Source organism: Centruroides sculpturatus, unplaced genomic scaffold (assembly GCF_000671375.1).
Source record: "Centruroides sculpturatus isolate CEXI.00-Female unplaced genomic scaffold, Cexi_2.0 scaffold348, whole genome shotgun sequence".
Lineage (NCBI taxonomy): Eukaryota > Metazoa > Arthropoda > Arachnida > Scorpiones > Buthidae > Centruroides > Centruroides sculpturatus.
Window position 1 is genome coordinate 88935 of NW_019384859.1, and position 13728 is coordinate 102662.

Consider the following 13728-nt stretch of genomic DNA (forward strand, 5'->3'; position numbering starts at 1 on the left):
TAATGTTAAAAAACGCCGAATCCTCAAATAAAAGGTCGGCGTTTCGATCGTTTTTAACTTTGTGTGTGTTTCGTTATAATTTATCACGTGTTCTGTGGAAGTTCATCCAAGCCAATATACTGTTACTTCTGTGGTGTGTTAAAAGGATGAAAGATAGACTCGAAAAATTAAAAAATTTTTTGTAAATAGTCAAAATTCAATTTTTAATTGAAAATATCCTGGGTTGCTCATGTTATCATGTATGCTGTTATGCAAATGAACTTTATGATTACCCAAAATCACCACCAGGAGGCCTGAACCAGTTATATATTGTGCTAAAGAACATGGTAGTTATGGTCAGAAATGGTAACCATTGTTTTAATGTTAAAAAACGCCGAATCCTCAAATAAAAGGTCGGCGTTTCGATCGTTTTTAACTTTGTGTGTGTTTCGTTATAATTTATCACGTGTTCTGTGGAAGTTCATCCAAGCCAATATACTGTTACTTCTGTGGTGTGTTAAAAGGATGAAAGATAGACTCAAAAAATTAAAAAAAAAATTTTTTTTGTAAATAGTCAAAATTCAATTTTTAATTGAAAATATCCTGGGTTGCTCATGTTATCATGTATGCTGTTATACATATTTGTAATTTTGTAAATATTAATTTTTAAAATTTTTGTATCTGTTTTTGAACATTTTCAAAGATTCAGATTATAGAATTTGCTAAAACTTTCAGGACAGTTATTTTGATGATTGCAAAATTGTTTCTTCATAGATCAGGATTATTCATATTTTTGTCTTTAATATTTATCTCAAGAATTTGGATATAAAAAGGTCTTTGCTTATTATTGAAATATTGAGGCAAAATTAAAAATAAAAAGTCTTCTTTCTTGATCTTCACTTACAAAACTGTGTTATTAAAATTGCAATAAATAAAACAAATATGTTATTTTGTCAAAGAATTTCTTTCTTTTAAAACATCTTTAAAAATATTTTTAGTCTAAAATTTTCAAAAAAACTAAAATTATCAATTCAAACAAGTATTTTTGCCTGTTTCCTTTTGGGATATTTAAACAGAATTTGTAAAATTAAAGAGAAGTTCTCCAACGTATGCACTTTTCTAATTAAATAGCATCAATTTTTGTCACAAATAACTTAAATTAGCTGCTAATATTCATCTGTGTAAATGAATCTTTTTTTTCTTTCCTATAAAAATTTCAATAAATGAAATTTCAGACCAATTTTTCAATACCAGACATGTGTGAAATGCTATCATTTAATGGTTATTGTTAATAGATAGAGAGATAAAACTTTTATCTACTATACAAAGACGTAAAAACAATTTATCTTAAAACAGTTTTATTTTCTGCACAGTGAACTTTATCTGAAAAATGTATTATATAACAACAACAAAAGCTTAAAAGCAGTAATTTTGTTGAATTATAATAAAAATTTCTGTTTAAAAGGTATTTAAGTTTAAAAAACTCTAATCAAAAGTTTAAATTGTGCATGACATCATCTATTATAAAATGTTATAAAAAGTAACTTTTATATTATAATTATTATTAAAAGGTAAAAAAGCTTAATTTCGACGATAAAACATTTTTAAAAAATTCATTTCTGAATGCCAATAACAAGTAAAATTTTCTTAAGTTCAACCCCCACTAAAGATACTTCACAAAACCCCAAGTTCCATACTCCAAAATTTAATGGCATTGATGCCCCTTATACACACGTTGCCATGCCAAATTTTATTTGTTAATCTTTACTCCATCTTCAGATATTAAATGAAATTGACACCAACACACAAACAATTTTTTTTCTTTTTTTTTTTTTACTTTTTTGGGTTTGTTGTCTCAAAACATTGAGACTTGCACAAATCCCAGAGGATCAAATTTGACACAATTCTAATACTTTCCCTTGTTATGTACACATAACAGTCAGGAAAGTAAAACTAAATTTTAAAAAATCTCATATTTTAATGGACTTCCNAGGCTCATTAAAATCACGATAAAATTTTTCGCACGGGCAAAAAATTTTGAAAAAATTTGGGGACCTAAAAAACATTCCAAAAATTCAAAAAAAAATTTTTTTGAAAATGGCCTTAAGGACCACGTTTTTCGTAAGGCTATGTAGGCTTGACGAGTTATCTTTCAATGGGAACTGAGGGGGGGGTTGACGGTTGGGGAAAGTGTGGTTTAAGTGCCTGGTACACTTTGACTAGGTGAAGATGGTGAAGAGGGGCATGCCCCTCCAGAAAAACTGCATAGAGGTGGTCCAGCGGGAATTAGTCTGAATTTATCCAGTTCAGCGAGCTGGGAAAAGACCCGAAAGCTGTCCATCTTGTGGTGAGACATCGTCTCTGACAGCACCAATGCCTCCCTGGAGCAAAACTATCTCCACGCTGGGCTTAACGCTACTTAAATTACTCCTACCTGTTCCGGAGACCCGAAGAGCCAGGGATACAACCAAAAAAGCAGCTACTGTGCTTTAACACAACACAAAATACGCTCATTCTACGTAAGAAAAGCACTCCAAAAAAGTCACTCACACCTCCTGACAACGAACAAACTCTCCAAAAAACCGCTGTCATGGGAAGTATGTTCTCATAAATATTACATTTATAGAAAAATAGCAGATGAGCCTGGTGTTGCTCGGGCAAAAAGTAACGATAGCAAAGATTAAGATAATTACATTATAGCCAATCCCACCCGTTTTCACAGAATAAAAGAATTAAGTCCTCCATTTCCAGACTAATAAGAGAATTTTTACATGGGTCTAAAAATATGTTCGATTTACTGCAATAATGCAAAAAACCACATCTGCGCCTATAAATCTTGCACACCACTTTCTCTTAACACTTCCACTATTAAGGAATGCACTTCTTTCATCCCCCGTGGTACCCTACTAAAACGCAGTCAAAAACGCAAAAAATCACATCTAAAAATAGTACAATAGAAGCCAAGTTCTTCAGGGTAAGCCTTAACTTCCAGCCCTTATATCTTCAACAGCACGCCCTTCAGGTAAAAACAGGAACCTTCTTCATGTATGGGGGATAGAGGGCTACCACACCATATAACTCCCTTGATTGTACCGGGACTCATTTTTCAGTTTTAGCAGTACGCACATTGTACACTTACCTTTATAATATATATTGATTGATTATTCTTTGGAATATTTTTTAAACATAACCTCCATTATTCAAGTTGGCATAATATATTAGATAGGGAAACTTCCAATCATTAACAAATTTGTAATGAAATGACAAAGCAGAATTATGTTAAACAGAGAGTTCTTACATAAATGTAATTACCTTTCTGGATCCTTTTCATTTTTATTGTATGTTTCATTTAAAACAGTACAAGTATCCTGCTCAGACAACTGCTCATTATCTGCTTTCTCTTCTACTTCTTTTGTCTGATAACTGTTATGTATTGCTTTTTGTAAAAGGGTAGATTTGGTTGGTGTCTAATAATAAAATGTAAAAATTTAACTTAATTAAAAATTTCAGACAGTATTAGTGTTATTATTTTTTAAATAAATGGTGCATACAAATTTTAATCTAACTTTTGCTAAAATATAATTAATTAATTAATTAAAGTATATAATCAAAATTATTTAAACTATTTTAAATATATTTGAAATAATACAAAATATCTGAATCTTAAATCTGTTATGTTCCTAATTTATCCAATTAGAAAACTGTTACCAAATGAATAATTCCTCAAAACTTGCTAATTTTGATTAGATAAAAACAAAACAAAAAGATGTGCATTCCTTTCAAATAAAGCACATTGTCTGCACAAAAGTCACAAAACAAATTGTATTGACAAAATACTTTTCCAAAATTTGCTTTGGATAATGGAACCTTGGTTAATGAGAATGCTACTGTAACTGATTAATTAAGATGAGTTAAGAGATGTTTTAATATCACTCTTATTTATTTACCAATTATTTCTTAGTTATATATTAGTTCTTCTCCTAAATCATTTTATGACACATTCAATAGTTTGTCTGGATGAACTCTAAGAATATTAAAGTAAAAATGGATCCAAAGCAATATGTACATTTCAAATTGATATATCATTACAAATAATAATATGTAATTATCAATAATTTTTTATTCTTCATTTGAATATTTATGTAATTTATTAATTTGATAAAATTCCTTTAATAATAAATTTATCTTTTTGAACAACATAAAAATTAAATGTATTAACAATTAAGAGAAATTATCAATTCTTAATTACTTTATAAGAAATATCAAATAAATAACTCATAACTAATACATACGAATTACACACATACAGTCAATTGCTATCGAACGAGGTTATACATAAATATCCATTTGATCAACTAATTGAAGTAAAAGTTCATTAATTCATGTTCTGTTATGTGTTTTGCATCAATAATAATCAGTTATATATGTTTATCAATAATATAAATAGATTTATGAAATGTGTCTTACAACTTTATTTTTGCCATACAAAAGCAACAAAGAATTCAAAACTGACTTCGTGCTTTAAAAATAGTGATTTTACCTTTTATTTAAAACTCTCATAGAGTTTTAAATAAAAAGTAAAGAGTATTTTCAAATTAATTTAAATATTTTGTAAACTACTTTTTAAAAATTACCCATTTAAAAAATTTTAAATTCTGATTTTTATAGTAGTAATTCAAATAGACATTTTGTCACAGAAATTTTAAAAGTTAAACCTAGAACAAGAGTAAATCTGAACTTTTATTTTAAACAAACAAACCTGTTCTTTAAGTTTTTGCAGTCGATTTTCTTCTTTTTTTTTTCTTTCTTTAACTTCTTCTTGCTTTTGTTTTCTGCTATATTTCATATTTAAAAAAAAAATTAAAATAATGAATAGAATTTTCATTAAAAATATTTTTATACAATTATTCTTTAAAATGTAAATTAAAAATTTAAAAAATTAAACAAACAAAATCAACATTTGTGTGTGTAATATTAAACAAGAAAACTTTTTTAACTATAATATTGATACTATATTAAATCTTATCATTTATCAAATATTAAGCAAAAATCAAGAATAAATATAAATGTAACAAACTTTTATTTACATTAATTGTTTTTTCTTAATTGTTTCTCTTTGTTTTTGTTTTAATTCTGCTTCTTTCTTTGCAGACTTCTCTTCTTTTGAAATTTCGACATTCCTCTTTTGATCTTTCTCCAGCTCTAGTTTTTGTCGTGTTTCTGTGACTTTTCTCATTCTTTCCTCCCTCTTTCTGAAAATTTCAATTAAGAATTTACCATTAATTCTAAACTATAATTTTATTACAATTATTTTTACAAAAAAATTTTAAAGGCTATTATTTTATATAAAATAAATATTCTGTATTTTTTAAACTTCAAATTATGTTTTAATAGATTTTTCCTAAGACAATAAAACTGGAAATTTAAATACATTACTATAAATACTTTCATTCAATAATTATTCAAAATATATTAAAATAATATTATAGTTTTTGTAAAAAGAAAGTTTTTACTATACTTCAAAATAAATTACAGTGAGTTGGACTAATCTACTGGTAACAAAATTTGAAGCATCTTAATTAATAGAATTTTAAATAATTGGTGTCACAGACTATTCTGTTTTTATATATCTTTATCCAGATATACATAAATAAAATGATTTGTCACATTCCAATATAGCTATTAAAAAAAAATAAACCAGAAACAAGTTGCTCAACTTTTCTGGCAACACTTAACATTTTGGTGGCACCATCCGTTACCAAATTTTATTTAAAAAATTTTTATATTTTTAATTATTATAAAATGGCAAAAGTTTAATTTTCAGGGTAGGGACAAGTTTTATAAAAAAAATTATAAATACTAATAATGAATAAAATTGTCATTAAGTCCAACCCTACTGGAGGTATCCCCATTATCTCTCCACTTCCTTTAACCACTGAAATTTAATAGCAATCAATTCCCTAATAATCAAACCTTCCTGCAAAATTTCAAAAATTTTTGACAAAAAGCACAAAGTTATTAAGCTCCAATGAAGGTGAACAAAATTGTGTCCCCAAAAACACTTAACATCAATACATACAGAAAAAAAAAACAATTTTTTTTTGCATTTCTCAATGTTTCAATATGTCCAGAGTCCGAAATGTAAAAATCTTGGGGGGGGGGTCATTTTTTGGCCTATCGCCATACTTTTCCTCTGTTATCACTAAAGCAGTGGCCATTAAGGTTTTTAAATAAATTCTCCCTTTTTAATAAAATTAAAATACAGTAGAGCATTGATTATCCGACTCAACTGGGGACTCAGGTTGGTTGGATAACTAAAAAAATCGGATAACCGAAAAGAATGAAAAAATACATTATTAGTATAGTATATTAGTATATCCCATGTAATTAGTATATCGCTATTAACCAACTTCGCGTTGAATTTTCATCAATGTTAAGCCTAACAATTTTGTTTTAAATAATAATCATCGCTATTGTATCGTTAAAAATTATTTTAAAATTATTTTATTGCTCACAAAACAAGCAACCACTCATAATTAGAAAATTAAGTCTCGTTTAAATACTATCCTCCTTTCTATGGTCGAGCCGATGTTGCCAGCTAAAACACGCAAAAATTTAACAAAAATAATATTAAAGTAGCCAAGACATAGCCAAATATTGTAGTGCCACATCACTAGCGGACATTTGAAATTTGCAGACTAGAGCGGTCGGTTAACCGATGTGACTGTTAATCGGGGGTCAGATAATCAATGCTCTACTGTATTCTTGTACTCTTTGACACATCTCATAAAAACAAACAGACCTATACTTTTCTTAGGATGTATTTCATTCTAATAAGAATAAAACATTTTTATAGATATTTACTGTGAAGTAAAATCAAATTTTAATAAATATAATGACTACATTTTAGTCATAACCAGAATAATTTTTATAATTTACAATGCAATAATGAAGGAATAAAACAAAATTATAACCACAAAATTTGTTTTTATTAATGCTGTAACATGTTGAAACTACAGAATGAAACATTGGTTAAATATGGCAGTTGTACTCCAAAATAAACAATCATTTCTTCACAGCTACTAGAAGAAACTGTGCTTTAATTAAAGTCATTCTAAAAATCCAAGTAAATAAAATTAAATATTTTGATATATATGCAGGTTCATATATGAGATATAAGGCCCTGTACACACTAGGCGTTTTTCAACGCGCGTTAGCTCGGCGTTTGACGAGCGTTTAGCGGAGCGTGCGCACTGGCTCGGTTTGGAAATGGATGTGGAAGTGATTGCTTGTGTGTGGCTCCTCTATCGTCGCTATAAAAGACGACGGCGGAGGCAAAGAGAATTTTGGGTGCACCCAATATTACGAGATAGACTGACGCATGAAATGCTTGCGACGTTGTATCCAAAACTAAGACAAAATAAATTCAAGTTTTTTAATTCTTTTAAAATATCTATAAAATCCTTTGACGATGGTTGGTCTCTTTTAGATTTCATCAATAAATNTAAAATAAGTGTAATCTAGGTACACTATTCTGTCACAGTTGGTTGAAACATGTGTTGAGAGTTTGAGAGGAATAAATTAAATGTTGAGAATGACATGAGATTGGCATTAACAAAAACTCACCCACGAATTTTGAAACTGGTTAATAACATGCAATTTCAACCATCGCATTAAATTATTAAACAATTTAAAATAAAATTATAGTAGAAAACACTAATTTCGTTGTTTTTTTAATTACCTTATTAAAAATGCCTTTTTCAATTGTATCGGGGTCGCGGGACACTTGGCTTTTATAAAAAGGGGTTGCCACATGAAAAAGGTTGGGAACCGTTGGTCTATATCTTTTATTGCTCTTTAATTATAATATAGAATTTTATTGTTTAGAAAAATGTCACTAGTAATAGTTGGTCATTCCATTGGTATAAAAATTAGAAGCTAATTGTGGATAATAAAATATTATAAAAATAAGCCTGCAAACTAATTTGACCATCAGAATAGTCATGAAAATTTGTATTCCATACATTTGAATGCAAATGTCTTGTCATCTACTACTTGAAACCCAGACAGTTACTGGTGTATCAACTGGTGTATTATGCATCTTTCTTGAATAATAATTAACATAATTACAGTAACTAAAATAATAGCATTATTTTTGGAAGATCTGGTATAAATTAGTAAAATAAATTACAAACCTCTTTTGTTCTTCAATTTTCATCTTAAGTAAATTGCTCTTCTTCAACAATACTTCCTCCTCTTTTTGTTGCTTTTTAATAATATCATGGCATATTTTTTCCTTAACACTCGGAGTCATCTGCTGCTTTAAACTCATAACCCGAGAAATTAAACTTCTCTGACTTGTGCACGATAGACTCGCTTGGGGAGTTTGTTTTACAACTCCACTTGAAAGTTTAGAAGTACGATTAATGGGATTCTTTAATAACTGAAAACAAAAATATTTTTAAATTTTAAGCATTTTATAAGTTAAGTATGATATTTTCACATATAAGTTACTTTTGTAAATAGAGAAAATTGCATATTTTTTGACAAATTTATAATTATTACATATCGACAATATTTAAAATAATATGTTAAATTCTCTGACATTATGGAATTTTAATATGATACTGCATTTCAACTAAATTTTCTATCATCTCATATTATTGATTTACCATCAAAAATTAAACTTTTTTATATCAATATGTTATGTAGTTTAAATTTTTATATACACTTGTATATACAACTGTTGTATTTATGCACACATCCTTAAACATGTAGAAATTTAAATTAAATTTATATGCACAAATTTCCTATTTTTAGTATTTTTATTGTAATATATAACCAAAACAACTTCTTCCTGAAATAAATGTAATAACAAATTTTGATTTAAGAAATATCTAATTACAAAACTGTTTGGTAAATGTTACTCAACAGCTATATATTTTATATATATATATATATTTTAGTATTGCAATAAATGCATACTTTAGTAAAATAATAAATGTACTATTAATAAACAGTTGTACCAAAGTACTCAAAGTTAATTCATTCCAGAAGGTTGTCCAAATACCAAATTAATTTTTCCCATATGGAATAATGTACATTATATTAATTTATTCCAGACCAAAAATACACTTATAAAAGCATTTTAACTAGAATTTAACAAAAAGTTTACAAGCTTAATATGCATAAAACAACCAAAAAATACCCATAAGTAATAGAATGACCAAAAAAAGCCTATTAATTTTATTGGATTGAAGGGAAAGTTTTTGAGTATTTTTAACAGTTGTATTTACCTAACACAAATGTGTGATTTAACTGTAACAGTTGTAAAATTTAACATATTGCTAATGTGTATTATTTTGAACTTTTTACTTCGTGTTTTGTTTGAATAAAATCAAGTCAAAATGTCCACAGGTAAAATGCATATCTGACATATTATGCTTTTGAGTTTCGAAAAGAATATAATGTCATATAAATTGTAAAAACATTTATAATGTATATCAGGAAGATGCTCCTAAACTTTCAATGTGTCAAATATTGTTTAAAAAGTTTCATTTTGGAAATTTTAAACTTAAAGATACAAAATGTATGGAGAACCCAAAAGCTGTTGACAAAGAAATATTGTTGGAAGCAATGATTAAAGATCAACAAATAACAACTCATAAACTTGCAACAAATCTTAACAAGTATTGTTGAAATATTTCATCAACTTGGAATGGTTGAAAAACATGATGATCAAGTTCTGGCCACATTAAGTTATTTAAAACCCTTGAGCTGTCTTACAAAGAGAGACAAATCGAGTTTCATTTTATTTTTAAATTAGTTATTCATTCTTATTGTCAAAAATTTCTTTGGATGACAAAATTAAAGTTAAAATAAAAATACAGTGGGTAGCAAACATAATCCATTCCAGAACTTTGTTTGCTATCCAAATTGTTTGTTAACCGAATATCGATTTACCATAGGTTTCTATGGGAATTTGATTAATTTTTTCTGGAGACCCCCAAAAATAAAAAAATATATACTTTCTTACTACATTTATTTGTATGTAATAATAAAAATACATATATACACAGTCTTGCATTTTTATTAGTCATGTTTTTTCCATTTGTGGGGTTTAAAAAATCTGTCCAATGTTGATTGCTTTTCTGTCTTCTTCATGATTTTTCAGAAGTAATTAATAGCATTGTAATTGTAGAGATCCCTAAGCCTATTAACCTCAACCTGGTTTGGACGCTATTCTAAGACTGTTGATCTGACATTCTCCCACTTCTTCAAAAGATCTTTAATAGCAGATATCGGCATAAATCCGCATTTTCAGTAGAAAACGTAAAAGAATTGTTTCTGTCAGAAATACAAAAGGCTGAAATTACAAGGGAGAGTTTCAAAATTCAGAGGAATACTATCTGATTGGTATCGGGTTGAGCATTGATTTTGACGTCTCCCGAAAAGTTTCAAATTGTTACCTGAAGACAAGGGAAAATCAATCGGTATTTGTTATTTTACTTCACTTCTTGTGTTTGTTCAGTGAAGGGTTCATTATCCAATCATAAAAATCTTTCGCGAAAGTGTTCGTTAACCAATCACCCACTGTATTTGTCATTAACTGAAAATTTGTTCTAGTAGGTGTGTTAGTTTTGTTGAGTACTGTGAGGTTCCAGAATGGGTCAAAACTAAAATTTAATTTCAAATTAATTAAAAGTGAAAATGCTGTTGTCAAGTTGGACCAAAGGTCATGTTAGTTATGTAAAGGAGAGAAGAAACGACTGTAGTTGTCAAAACAAATGCTATGTGAAGTTGAATGACGTAACCTGACACCAGTACTCATAAACAGGAAAAAATCTAACACAAGCACTCATAAACAGTTGATCTAGATTAAAAATTTGGAGAAGGGGAAAGATTTGATAGATAGAAAAACATCACATACAATCATTGAAGTTTCAAAATGACATAAAACAGAAACAACAGAATAAATTATGAGCACAAAACTTATAGTTCTATCAACAATCTCCGATCAGAGTTGGGACAGTCGATGAAAAGGAAAGGCGTCGAACAGATGCCTCAAATTGGACCTTTCTCATGACCTGATCAGGTCTTGGTTTTCACCTAAAGACAATGGAGAGACCAATTGGGAAGCGAGAAATGGGACTTGGTGCCAATCAGTAATACAGATACCAGGAGAAAAACTATGAAAATTGGTAATTCAACGTCAGTGTCACCCTCTGGATTACAATCACTTAATTGGTGTAATCTGTTGAAATCATGCCATGTGTGCATCTTCCATCAAACAAAACATTGTTCCTCTGTCACTCTCTCATCAATGTCAAAGAGGGAGACGAATGAACTCTTCTCACCTGCCCTGAGATTGCACACGTCCTACAAGTGCAACATCTGACCAGATACCTCAAGACATTGAGACCTTTGTACTCATCATATATGTAAGCATCCTTCAGTCTCAATAAAGTTTTCTTTGTAAAACACTTGTCACCTCAGTTTCTGCCATCACCACTCACATGCAGACCCTAGCCTTTCCAGTGTGGGATTAACTGACTTCCTTCTAAAAGTTGGCGAGCTTACAGTTTCAAGCAAATTCTTTTTCTTGAACATGTGTTCAAATATTGAATTGCTCAAGTTTGGAACTTCAAGTACTAAAGATGGGATAGCAAACCTATGGCATGTAACAAATACAATTTTGATTTCTCATTTGTCATTTTCAATCATCCTTTCAGTTCATCATCTGATCATCCTTTTTTTGAATCAGCCTTTTTACATTTATTCTAATTGAAGCATATTTATTTGATTTCTTTAAAATATTATTTGAAATTTAAAATTTTGGCATGCACAAACGTCTTTAAAGGTAGGTATGCTTAATATGCAGTATGTGGGCTCAAAAAGGTTTGCCATCCCTGTACTAAGGTATCATTGTACAGTAGACCCCCCTGTAACAAGGGTTCATATAATATGGATTCGTATAAAATGGCAAAAAAATTGCGATCGTATTCGTATAAACACACTAAAAGAGATTCGTATAATATGGTAAAACGTCATCACTGACTCATGTTGCGACAGGATTGGTTGAATCTAGACCAACAGCGGATATTGCACAAACCGTTGAGTTTAAATGAGCATCGGACCTACTAAAAACCATTTATTATTTAACGGCCATAAAAATTATATTTATATTAATGATGTCTCCACAGTTCAGCAAATTTTTTTTAGAAAAACAACTTATCAGAAAACACGCACCCGCCGTTCGATGCACTGCTCTGCAACGAAAACAAGCTTAAGCAATGGTGTCGTCAAACGGTGCACACTCAGTAAGTAATCCTACAATTTTTTGTTTATAGCGTAGTTTATATGGATTATTCCCAAAAAATTATACGTGTTTTGGAAATGTTGAGTCAAATTAGTCTAGAATCGATTAATTTTATGGAAGAAAACCTTTCAAACAGCCATAGTCCCTAAACTACATGCATGCCAAACTGTGATTGGCTAAGTATTTAAGTGACTCGTACAACATGGAATTCATAAAACACGGAACGTATATACCGTGTTATAGGGTGGGTCTACTGTACTAGGTATTTTCTAGGAAAATAAAACCGAGCTCTGTGGCATAGGTTTTTCTGTTTCAACTTTACACAAAAACACAAAATATGATAATACACTTCTAACATTCAGTCTAAAGTAGTTTAAAACCCACAGGTTCTGGGGAGGACATGCATGTCCAACATCATAATTGACAAAAACATCAAATATTTAAAACACCCACATGTAGAGCTAGTTGCCTACCAACTCTAGCAAATGTGTGGCTGCAGGCTGTACATGTTAAATGCCTATCATAACGATCAAAATTAAAAAATTGTCATAGAGATCAACATAAATTGACAGCAACATAAATTGATTGACACAAACCACATAGACTCTACATAGTGAACTTTGACTCCAAATATCTCGGTCCACAGATCAAGTCTCAAAATCCTAATTTTGTCTTGACATCAGTCTTGCTGAGTTGTACATATTTCCAAAAACCGTGTTTAGTGATCATGTGGTTACTTAACACTTTTGATCATAAACAAAACACCTTATGACTTATGCAGAACTCTGCTTACACTCTGCTCAATTAAAAAAAATGTTATAACAGATCAGTATCAAATAAGAATTAAAAAATGAAGTAAACTGACATCAATAATTTTTAAGAGTAACAAATTAAAGTTAGTGAAGTTTAATTTTTTAAGTACAGTGGGTGATTGGTTAATGAACAGCTCAGATAAACACTTTCACAAAAGATTTTTATGATTGGACATCAAACACCTTACTGAACAAACATAAAAAGAAGTGACGAAAAATAACGAATACTGACTGATTTTTCCCTTGTCTTCGGGTAACAATTCAAAACCTTTCAGAGTGCAGGAGATGTCAACTTCGACGCTCAACCTGATACCGATCAGATAGTATTCCTCCGAATTCTGAAACTCTCCCTTGTAATTCTAGCTTTTTGTTTATTTTTCTGACAAATAACTTTTTATAATTTCTTCGCTTAACTGTCCCATCGGATATTCGTTAACGTTTTAATTAATACCAATTTTAAATTTCATCCGGGCCTTGCATTTAAATAATTTTTTGTGGGCTAGTTCATTTCTGTTCTCTGAATTTTTGTAAGTGCTTTTCTGAACTATTTATTTAAAAAGAAACTGATAATATTATGGAGCCTAAAAAGAGGAGTGTCAAGAACTGCGCTCACCGTAA

At 29.5% G+C, this 13728-nt stretch overlaps 1 protein-coding gene across 1 annotated transcript; it reads right to left on the reverse strand.

Moving 5' to 3' along the window:
• Window positions 1-2797: 2797 nt before the first annotated feature.
• On the reverse strand, window positions 2798-8418 carry LOC111630641 (DNA ligase 1-like). The gene is made up of 4 exons (XM_023374779.1): window positions 8175-8418; window positions 5067-5231; window positions 4739-4814; window positions 2798-3446 (listed from the first exon to the last, which is right to left on the reverse strand). Exons 1-4 carry the CDS (start codon window positions 8309-8311, stop codon window positions 3288-3290), a joined length of 537 nt encoding a protein of 178 aa, XP_023230547.1. The 5' UTR covers window positions 8312-8418; the 3' UTR covers window positions 2798-3287.
• Window positions 8419-13728: the final 5310 nt, after the last annotated feature.